General features: G+C 38.5%; 1 protein-coding gene across 2 annotated transcripts; it reads left to right on the top strand.

Annotated features, from left to right (window-relative positions):
* Positions 1 to 250: 250 nt before the first annotated feature.
* kdf1b (keratinocyte differentiation factor 1b) lies at positions 251 to 11294 on the top strand. 2 transcript variants are annotated; one of them, XM_035909682.2, is made up of 4 exons: positions 251 to 288; positions 1351 to 2302; positions 2413 to 2499; positions 9623 to 11294. In XM_035909682.2, exons 2-4 carry the CDS (start codon positions 1357 to 1359, stop codon positions 9715 to 9717), a joined length of 1128 nt encoding a protein of 375 aa, XP_035765575.2. In that variant the 5' UTR covers positions 251 to 288; positions 1351 to 1356; the 3' UTR covers positions 9718 to 11294. The 2 variants fall into 2 exon arrangements, with proteins under 2 accessions (XP_035765575.2, XP_006795316.2); XM_006795253.3 differs by having other exon boundaries at positions 271 to 446.
* The last annotated feature ends 835 nt before the right edge of the window (positions 11295 to 12129 follow it).

Consider the following 12129-nt stretch of genomic DNA (forward strand, 5'->3'; position numbering starts at 1 on the left):
GGTTCACAGAAAAGGACAATAACCACCGGAAATGTGTTAAAAAAATAAAAGTGTAAGAATTACCTTTTATAATGGTAGCCTGGGTATAACTGTGTTTTAACTGTTGTTGGTTTTTTTTATCATTGCCTTCCTGAGAAAAGTTAAGACGCCCGTGATGCGCTATTATCGTGCAAGATACAAAATTACATTGGCAATTTGATGTACATTTTATTTTGTGAGTCACTTACAACCGGAAGGCCAACCTCTGGCTGTAGCTACCTGGTACGCCTCTTCTACCTTGACGCTCAGGTACACAGATTTGGTCGAAAACTTTGTTGAAACTGGCGTTTTGGGGCGAAATTCATACACAAAACGTTCGAAATGGATTACAATAAATAAATGCGAACCATAAAGTGGAGAATCAGGCATTAATTCGGGAGACGGCCGGTGGACGCACCGTGTAAACTGTGAGTAATGTTAGGTGAGAAAGTCCTCAAATGGAGGAAACTGCCGCAATGACAAGTCGCCATGAAAGTGAAAATAATATTTGTATTTGAGACGAAATTCGAGCTCATATGTTCCTAAAGTTACCGTCAAATCGAGTTTGTGATTAGATAAAGACAAAACCGCAACACTATAGTCCCGTTTGACTTGTTTTTTTAAAAGCTAAGTCATACTGTTGATAAATGTCCAGACGTATATCGTCACAACACAGGTTGCCAAACACTGCTGAAGAATTGCTTCATTGGGAGTTCATTGTCGTTTTCTAATAAGATTCATGTAATAAATAAATACAAATGTAAAATAATTATAATTTATAATTACACTTTTTTTTTAAAATTCGGCATTCATTCGTCTTTACTCAGGTTGTTTTAATGACTGGCGAAATAGCCACACTTGTCGTTAAATTAATTTTAATGATCCATATCCATATCCACAAAGTAGCCTTCATCATTGTTATGTGTTCTTAATGAGTAAAAGGAAATAAAACTATATAATTCTGAAATGAATATATGTGTGAATCACCAGGAAAGTGTACTCATTGGAGTTCCAATGAGTATTTTGTGATCTCCATGACATCATGCAGTATATTTGATATAAGAACGGGTAATTGTGTTTGACTGTGTGTACACATACTCCGTAAAACCTGTTGGGCTGCATTACCTGCCACCTGCGGATATTAGTTTCACGATTGTTTTGAAGAGAAATGCCCTCAGGTGCTTAGGAGCACACTTATTTCCTGCTTGACAATGTGGATTTATGAGAAGCGTTTTGTTTAGCTGTACTATTTCAACCCTGTCTCATCATTTAATTGAACCTCAGATGACCTCAATGTTTTTCTCATTTTTGTTCTTGGATTTTCTGATGCAGTCAATCATGTCTGCTGGCACCTCCAGCAGCCTTACGCATGGTCCAGGACGTGGCGCAGGCCACAGGCTTCGGTCCAGCCGGAGCAACAGCCAGGGGTCGTCCTATGAAGAACGTTGTGTGGACCCAGTTGAAGACAGAGCACAAAACCCAGAGCCGAAAGGAGTCCACAAAGCTGACCTGAAGGATGCTAATGGCAGACAGTATGAGACCATTGGCTTCATTCCTGGCTCAGCTGAGCCATCCACTGCAACCCAAACCTGCAATCCATGCGCTTCTCCAAGAAGCTGTAGGACTTTTATATGTAGCATACTCACTTGCGGCCTGTACAGGGTCTGCCAGAACTCCATCCTCGCTCCATGCCTGGCACCAAAGGAGAGTTCACCAGATGAACCAGAGAGGTTGAGTCTCCAAGCTATGAACTCAAGAGACAACAAAGAAGAGTACACTGCAGAAGAACCCTGGTTGGAGGATCTCCACATTGCTGGAGTCAAAGTGGACAGCACAATAGAGTATTTAGGTGCTAAAACCAATCCTCCCACTTTGCCATACGTGCCACCTCCTGGTGTTCAGACACTGCCGAGCCACCAGTCGCTGCATGAGTCTATAAGGATTGATGACTGGGAGGATGGGGAGGAGAATGTGGACTCCCTGATTACTAAGAAGCTGCTGGAGCTTTACTCTGAATATCAGATTGAAGAACTGGCCCGGTGCACCTCAGACTCGGTGTTCCTGAAAAAGAGCAAGGCCATCAACCAGCTCATCAACTCACTGGCTGAGGAGCATAAAATGGATGAGCAGGAGGCCGAGTGTCGCCTAGTGCGTGGAATCATCCGCATTAGCACTCGCAAGAGTACGAAGAAGAGGCCGCACATCTCCAGGAATGAGAGGACACTGTCGGACAGCGGAAACGAGACGATGAGGGAGAGCGAGTCCTTTTCAGTGAGCAACAACAGTAAGTCCTGACCGACTCCTTTACTACAGAAATATCAGAGTTCCTGCCGGCATCTAGGAAATGCTTCAGTGCCATCAAGTAACAATCTCATTTTTCTCTGTTTACCTAAGATGACTACAAGTCAAATCCCAATATCCAAATATCAGATTTGACCTCCTCTGATCAGTGTGCCAGGGAGATTTGGAGGAACAATGGAGGTAAGAAATCTGCACTATTCTGCTTTGTTGAAAGTCTGTCCTAAACGAGCTATTCTGATAAAGTCAATTTATTAGACTAGCTCCACTGTACAATAGACGATATAAGCCATTCAGTGCCAGTAAATAGAAACTGCAAGTAAAATCCGCCACTCTGCTGAGAGACATTGCAGTCATGGTGTTACATAACATTCTGAGTGGTTTATTCATTATCAAGACTGATTATAGATGCTTCAGTCACCATGAGGTTACATATATGAGGCCTGCTAAGGCTCTTCTATGTACTACTTACTATATACTAGAAGTAGGATGTGGGAGGGGCACAGGATTCAATTCAATCATTCAAGTTTTCTTTACATTTATACTTTCTATAACTTTTCTGTTTTAGAGCCTTTATGGATTAAAAAATAATGTGCATCAGTGAATGTTACAGTCACACTTTGTCACATATGTGTGAGCAGCTGTGCAGTTTCATCTCTCAGTAAGTCAGGAACAGACATCTGCTGTTTTGCACCAGTCAAAAAGTAGCTTTTGGAGCAGTTGCGTCATTTCTATTGAGTTGCTTCACTCAGTTTCAGTGAGCGTGGAGCCCCTGCAGGTGGGGCACTGACAACTAGGTAAACAGTATGAAGTGAAATTACGTCAGTATTTAAGTGATTTTCCAAATTATTTTGAACCGTTTTAATTGTTAATGATTCATAAAAAATATTTTTGGGGCATGAGCGTTTTGAAGCAGGACATGCCAGAACAGGTTTGAGAACCACTGCTTTACACTAACAGTTCATCTGTGCACTTTATGACTGAAGAAAATTTAAAAAGAAATCATATCAAACTTCAAGCTACCAAACATAAATTACACTGGCAGTGTGGTTGGATTATTTAGATAACCAAAAAAAAAAGAAAGCTAACATTTGTGATTTTTGACTAATCAATGTTTTTCATGATCTGGCTTTCACAATTATGTGTTTTTGTCATTAACTGAGTTGAGGCAATAGAAAAGATTTGTTTAGAAATAGGTTAGCACTAAGTTAAATGTTTACAAAGACTAAGGAATACGTTGTTTTTTGGGGGGGGTTTCTGAAAGCATTTAGCAATGGGCAAAACTAAGATTGACATTTTCTCATACCTTTGTTTCCTTTCATTCTCTTTTTTTCATGGTCTAATTCATATGTAATTAAGTTTGTTATCACAAATCAAATAAAAGGGAATCAGTGGGAATTACAATTGACCCTGTGCACGAGAAAATGCTAACTTCCTGGTTTGAGACCGGATGTAGGGTTGTACATTTCCGGTAGCTTTACTTTGCGGTCAATCGCTACTGCGAAGATATTCTCCAAAATCATGTCCAAAACTCGAATACGGAAAGATCGCGTTAAGTTACAAAGAGGAGAAGGTGGGAACACTCACCACTGTTGTGTCATAAAAAATCTAATGATCAATTTTGACGTTTAAAGAGTTTAGATCGATCAGTTGTTTACATCACTCAATACAAGCAGAACTGCATGCAGAAGACACATCATCCACATTCAGAAGCACATCTCTGTATAGTGACTGGTCTTATGATTTAAACAGGCAAATGTTCAGCATTCAAACTACAGGTGAAGAATAGTCAAACCAGATGTTTCCCCCGTTATGTCGAGATCAGCTAGTCAAGTACACACCTACACAGCATGTTAACAAACCGTGAAAAAAGCCACACAAAAAATTAATGATTGCTGGTAAGGGTTTCTATACATTAGTATTTATGAAGGGTATGTTGTGACTTACCTTCAAAATTACAGTGGTGCCTCGCTATAACGCGGTTCACCTTTCACCTCGCTGTTTCGCAGATTTTTTAGTGCAAGTTTACATGCTTATTTTTTTTACGTCACATTGTGTCCTGCATCCTGATCGCTGCAGACGATCTCCTCCGTGACGTCTCTCCTGTACAGTACAAAATCGCTGCATCGATCCTAGCAGTGTGACTCTGAAGTGCAGTACTGTATGTCCACGATGTCCACAAAATGTTTTGCACCGTCAAAAAATAAAATTGGCTACTTGATTTCACCTATCGCTGGTTATTTTTAGAACATAACACCCGCGATAAACGAGGGACAGCTGAGAAATATAACATTTGAATCCATTTTCTCTTTTGCTCTGAGGCGCGGGGAAAAATATCGACAAGTCGATGAATATCATTTACAGATATATTGGATAAATGCCCAAGACATCTATAGAAATGTAAATCGCCTCATTCATTTGCTTAACTTGTTTTGGACCGTAAACCAGGCGTGAATAGGACACCGGAAACAAAGCTCCCCACAGGAGTTTCTTCACCGGAAGTAGCATATGCTAACGTGCACATAGTCAATAGCTAAATAAAACATCCTAAATTGTATCAAAGTTGTACTAATTGCTTTATTCATGGGTTAATGTGAGATTCTACGTGCGGGGTACAGTGTAAAAATGAAGCATGGGGGGAATTCACTAGAAAGAAGACCTGTAAAAATTTGTTTTGTAAGCTACAGTAGATTTGTTCTTTTTGCATACAGGCTGTGATCACCTGAGCTGTGCTGTAAGCTTTATTGCTCTCTGTAGTGTTAACTGAATTCAGTAACATAATCGCACAGATAAGCTTAAAGAGATAAGCACAGTTTCCCTTTGCTTGGTGTAACATTGACCATCAAAACCATAGCTTGCCCTGTACCAGTACAACATGCATTACTGTAAACTTTACCACAACACTGCAAACTAGCTACTTTAGCCTGCACTGAACTGTACTGAACGGTCTATATTTTCATCCGGCCTTATAATAAAAATGTATGCTACAGCTATACATCATGTATCTAATTTTAAAACTCCAGCATACTTCAGAACCGTACCTAAACATTAAATTTCAGATTTATTAGATGTCACTGAGCACTTTGAAAATGTTCCCTTATATTCCTCTCCTGTCTTCTCTTTCTTACCATTCTTTCCATCTTTGAGAGTGAGCTTATTGCATATTTGTATCCTTGAAAATATAGCCGCTGTACTACATATTGTGGAACTGTTTGTGTTTGGTGCTGGGCTGTTGGAGACTTTTCCAGATGGCTGCCATTGATAAACATTACTCCACCTATGCTTGTTTGTTTTTTGTAGCTCTAGCCAGAGTGGCAAATTTGCTGGCATCAGCAATGAGTGTGATGAGAACATAAAATAATATGGATCCTAAAGAGTTCTAATAATCTTTTGCCCAAAATGACCACAGTTTACCAGCAAGGGGTTCACGCTATTGGCTCAGACTATCCACTATGAACTGATTGGAGTGAATGGAGATAAATGGCAAAAGTGGTTTCCTTTAATTCAAATAACTAGCTAATAACTAATAACAAATAACTAACTGATAATCATGGTAAACTCACAACAAACATTTCAACCAACTTGGTTCGTTGCAGCCAAAAGTTCCTGTTTGATGTATGGGATTTAAAATTACCGTATGAATGCCCCGAAAAGCGGTTTATGATGCGTCATGTCACTTATACTTACAAAAAAATATTTAAAAACAATTAAAACACAGTTAAAAATAATTAAAATCTGAACTGCAGTACTGTGTAGCACTGCTTTAGCTTTTCTCATATTTCTTTATATTTTTGAGGAAAATAGGTGCAGCGATTTATTGAAACATGGGTAAATGCAAATACCATATGGAAAGCAAAAGCAGAGTGTACACTTCTAACAAGTTTGGAATGACTATCTTTATTCTTTAAAACAGCCTAAACTCTGTTCTTGTCATTTTTAATCTACAGGATTCTTGAAAAACATTCCAAAGCTCATATTTGGATGTTTGCTGCCTTTTATTCAATTTTTTCTTATCAACTTGATCTCACGCTGCTTTAATAATGTTGAATTCTGAGGAGGCCAATCCATGACTGACAGTGACTCCATTAATGCTTTTACTGCATTAGCAGTGAATTTGTGATTGTTGGTGTGCTAAAAAATAAATAAAGTCATTGCCTGTTAGATGATTTTCAGATGGTTTTACATGGCGGTATCTTAGATACTTTTAAGTGTTCATAATTCCTACAATTTTGATACAATTCTTAGCACCACAGGCTTAAATGCAGTCCCATACCATGACAGAGCCTCCATTGTGTTTTACAAATTAATTCTTAATAATAGTAATGTTGGAAAAATTGCACAAAAATATATTTTGACTTTAAATAAGGGTATGATCATGATATGTTGCACGGCTCTTCTGTAGTCATGGTCTACTTTTTGTTGAGCGGCGCTGGTTTTAACAGATTTTGGTTTAAATGTAGCACGGTTATTAGCACTGTTGCCTCACAGCAAGAAGGGCCTGAGTTCGATTCCACCACCTAGCCAGGGCCTGGTGGTGGTCTTAGGGATCATCAGGATATTTTTTTAGTAAATGTGAAGCAAGCCTTTGTGTTCTTTTCAGTCTGCAGACCAAAACTTGATGTCCTTTCTCTTTTTTTATTGTGGAATCATGAACACTGACTTTCAGTTTTTTAAACTTTTTTCTTTTGTGAGTCATCAGTGCAATCTTGGAGTAATTTTGATTGGCTGGCCACTCCTGGGAAGGATCACCACTTTTGCAATTTTTCTCCTTTTGTAGAACTTATTGGAGTATCAAAGTCTTAAAAATGTCTTTGTCACCCTTTCCAGACTGATAGATGATAAATGTCCATGACTGTGCTTCTTATCTGTTCTTAAAGTAACTTCAGATTGTGGCATGATGTCTTGTTTTTGGTTTTTTTCGATCTTTTAGCTGGCTTCATCTGAAACATTTAAATAAAGTTTATTAAGCAACACAGAGTGTGTGTATGTTTTGCAGAATTTGAATCTGAGCTAAGAGTATAGCCCTGTACAATTAAGAATCCGTCCTGCTACTTCTATCAGTACTCGCATCATCAATAAACTCTGGTTCCACTGGCAGCCATTCATGCCAATGGCAAAATGTTGCCTCCACAATGTTAGATAATGTGGTATGCCTTGGATCACTAGATCATGAGTCATTTCTCTCCTTTTTAATACTTTCCTCATCATTCTGGTGCAAGTTAATCTTGGTTTCGTCTGTCCTTTTTTTATTTTTATTAGGTTTTTAATGTCTAATTAGCACTTCTGTTCTTGAATGTAACCAGTGGTTTGCACCTTATTGTAAATTATCTGCATTTCCATTCATGAAGACATCTTTCGTTTGTAAGACCTTGAGTGTTTTTGACTTGGTTACTTGTTCTGAAATCACATATATTCTGTGGTCTTCCGAAGCTCTTTGGATGTCATATTGACAGATCCAGTGAAAAGGTCCAGTCTTTTATCTGTGTGATTGGTCATGAAACAACAAGAAAACGGGCTTCACATGACAATGAAACTGACTATTAGTCAATTGTCTAGTTATTTTCATGCTTCTAAAAATGAGGTCCTATAAAAATGGCTGTAATTTCTGAACTGTTAATTCAGCACTTCTGTTAAACCTTTTGAATTAAAACTGAAAGTTTGCACTTCAATCATATCTTGGTTGTTTGAGCCGGAAGCAAAACTACAAAACATATCATGAAGTTATGCTTATCTGTATAACAATAGCAAGAAATTTTCATCTTTTATATAAAGAAATATACATACAAGTATTAAGTAGGTAAGAAACACAATTCAAGAACATTTGAAAAAGGTTCACATTTAATAATAATAATGGATTGCATTTATATAGCGCTTTTCATTCACTCTCACATTCACACACTGGTGGTTGTAGCCACAGCTGCCCTGGGGCAGACTGACCGAAGCGCGGCTGCCATATCGCGCCATCGGCCCCTCTGGCCATCACCAGTAGGCGGTAGGTGAAGTGCCCAAGAACACAACAACCAGGACAGACATAGCTGGGGATCGAACCGGCAACCTTCCGGTTACAAGATGAGCTTCCCAAACCCCTGAACCATGGTCGAATTTTTTAATGGACCATCCATCTAAAAATTTCAACAAAATTTTAACAAAAGTGCGTTACAATGTACAGGTGACAGAACCATGGAAGGGTCCAACACCGTCACATGTGGAACTAAGCAGTAGTAGCACTTGCTGAGATCTTGAAACATTCACATACATATATTTCCACTCCTGTGTAGAAAGCTTACACCACGACACCAAGAGTAGCAGAGTAGTTTATTGAAAATATGACTTCTGTGAAATTTTAGAGATTTCTATAGCCATAAAATGAACACGGGCCTTTTGACACCAAGAACTCATGTTTCTAAGTAGATGGTGATTCACACCTGATCTGAGAAATGAGAAAAGGAACTAACAACAATCAACAAAACTAAGCAGTTATTAAGACCTTTAACAGCAAGTGGTCTTTAACCTGTGAAAGGCACCGCTCTGGGTGAGCAGGTGGCGTGGACACCTACGTTTGTGAATGCAATAACCTGAAAACAAGCAATGTAGGACCTTCAAATTGATACAATAGGTGCATCTACTAAAAATCTTGGATGAGTTTGAATCTCACTGACCTCAACCTCAAGGACAAAGATAAAATATTCTGAAAATCTTGTGAATGCAATACGTCACAAAGCAAGTTACCTAGGCTTTTAAAATTGATACCATCTACTAAAAATCCAGGACGAGTTTGAATCTCAGCAACCTTGAGTTCAAGGTCGGAGGTCCAATTTTCTGAAAACCTTGCGAATGCAATAACTCACAAACAAAGTGACGTAGTATTTTGAAATTGGTATGTCTACTAGGAGGCTGAAGGGTAGCACTGGTGGTTTCCAGTGTTGTTATTTGATTGTGTCCTTCCCTGCAGTGTGAGTGCTGCCTGTAGATGAGTGGAACAGTACGAAGCCATAGTCAGGTTTGTGTTTTGCATAACCCGTACACTGGTTTAAGTGCATCCTCTTCCATTTGTATGTGAAGCAAAACAAACACAACAGGAAACCACACAGCGAACTTTACTCTTGTGTGTCAAAAAACAAGTACTGTTGTGTCGTTGCCATTTTTGCTTGGATCGGTATTGAAAGTATCAGTTTTGGTGACTTTACTCTTACTGCCACACAAACATGTGTATTGTCTGTATGATATGCAAGGAAGTAAAATGAGTCTGCCACGTTTGCATGTTCATGCTCATGATAGCTTTTCTTTCTGTTCTGTGTTCTTGCAGGTCACACTTCTAGTTCCCCGACATCATACTCCACTTCACACACAGAGACAAATTCTTCAGGTGTCCCGCTGATCCGCACCTATGTGAGAACATGATTCACTCACCACATTTTTCTTTATTTGTCAAACTGTGTCCGAAAGGTGACATATGGGACGTCGAAAGGAGACCCTACTTGCACACGAGTGCCCGGCTGAGCCAAGCTGTTTGCAGAGACCGTGGCTTTGCTGTGGCAAAAGGAAAATGTGAAATTTCACATTGTCTGAAGGACTTCAGTGAACTCAGGGCTCTGTGTGTAGATATTTCTGGTTCATAAATGTTATGTTTGTGTTTGAAGGATTGCTTAATGGGGAGCTTGCCCTGCAGGCAGACGTCATCAGCAGCTCTTAGGTGTTGTATCATACATGTTGTATAACCGTCCCCTCGTCCTTGAAGGAGTTAGGATCCTAGGAGCTTGCTCTGATTTTACTCTTAGATTTAAAGTTTGTCGTTGGTGTTGTTTCTGTTGTTTTGCACATTTCAGATGCCTTCATTATTGTTGATTTGATGAGTATGTGTTTGCTTTAATGTCGCAAATATATAGTTAATGAGTCTACATAAAGTTCTGATAGTTTCCAGAATTTGAATAATTTTCTAAGTGAAGCACCTGGTTGGTGTCACTGCATACTTTCTATGTAGAGGAAAAGTAGAGTTTTCATTGTAATTGTATTGTTTCGTTACGTCCAATTGGAAATACAAGTTGAGGCTGCAAAAAAAAAAAAAAAAGCCTTCAGGTGTTGTTTTTTTAAATATTTCATATCATTAGTTAATATTCAGACAACATGGAATGTGTTTGTTTTTTCAAATCAGTTTATTATTTGTTTCAAAACATGAAGTTCATACAAAGCTGATAACTCTTAAGCTCGTATCTTAACTGTGTGCTGGATACATTTTGATTGTGACTGTTTTACCGTTTGCTTTCAATTCTCAAATATTATGTGAGCCAGCGTGATCTGCAGCTACACTGTAGGTTGTATCGTGTGCCGTAACTTATTAGCGACGTTTATCTCAAGCTGACTCATGAAGTGAAGGTGTGTTTTCATGACAACAAATGTACTTGCTGTATTTACCCTCGTGTCCTGACGGGGATTTTCCCAGCTGAGTCACTGAGTCCTTTTTTTTTTTTTTGCCCTTTAGCATTATCAGTTTATGGTTACAGTTGTTAAGGAACATAACTGTAGTAACTTAATACAAATGGTAAACTAGTTCACGTATTCTGCAATGTGTCACCCACAATCTGTTTTACTTACATGTGTAAAGAATAAAGTTTTTTTTGTAGTCATTCTGTTAAATCTTCCAGAATACTTGAGGTTTTTGTAGTGCCCAACCCCAGCATGGTTAGAATGGAATGATGGGAAACTTGTTCTGGTTTGAACCAACAAGACCAACATCTAGGTGAAGTAATGAATTGCTGACTACATCTATCAAACTATACTTCTTACTTTACTGAAAGGGTTGAATTGTCTGGTGAAGCCTTTTGCATTTTGTTGCTAATGACACGTTATAGCTGTAGCAGATCGAATGTTTGGGTGTTTCTCTTTGTTTTTCCTTTTTTTTTTCAGCAGAAATATGTTGTATCAGGAACTAATCTCTGATATCAGATGTGTCTTTTTTTAAACCAATAAAGATTATGAAGTGGAACAAAAACAGGATGTTTTGTTTGTCACTGAGAGTATGGCCACATGAGGGAGTCAGAGCGTGCATTATTTTTGACAGTCTTTCCTCTCTTTCTTTTTCCGCTGGAGTTCCTGCATAATCCTAGCTAAGAATAAGATCATGTGTTTTCACATTTGTTGTTTATTTGTTTAAGTATAATATTGACATAAGCAGCCATTGACAGTAATAAGGGTTTATTTTTTGTGATTTCCATCACATTCAGGAACAGTCTTTGTGGACAAAAAGCATCTCTCTTAATAAATGTAACATTTTTGCATTGCTTACAAGATTTGCTTATTTCGTAGAAAAAAAAATGTTGTACTCAGAAATATACAATGATTAGTGTATAATTATGTCTTCCAACAAATTGTTCACCACCCTCATAAAAACAGTGGATGAGACTTAGCATTTCCATCTAATCACGTTTTATGTAACTAGACACCAGCCACACAAGTACTATGCAATAAGTTACTTTTAATTTAAAGATCACAAATAACGCTTTAAAACTCTGTATGACCCTTTAACATTTGTGCGTGTATATTTTCATCATCTCTTTCTCTTTAGGTCTTTTTCCTTCTCCACCACTTCTCTCTTTCCTTCCTCATTTCAACCTCATCCTCTTAATCCTTACCTCAAGCCTCATCTCCAGAACTAAAGTCAGGGCACCGGCACATGAAAACATGCATTATCCTGATATTGGCGCAGGTAATAAAACTTCTTGCCAACCGATTAGGCATGTGACACTCCCATCTCCAGACAGCTAATAAAAAGGTCGTCTAAACAATAACCACAGCTGGTTATAAGCTAACACTATG

The sequence above is a fragment of the Neolamprologus brichardi genome, chromosome 22, assembly GCF_056152115.1.
Source record: "Neolamprologus brichardi isolate AB-2024 chromosome 22, ASM5615211v1, whole genome shotgun sequence".
Taxonomy (NCBI): Eukaryota; Metazoa; Chordata; class Actinopteri; order Cichliformes; family Cichlidae; genus Neolamprologus; species Neolamprologus brichardi.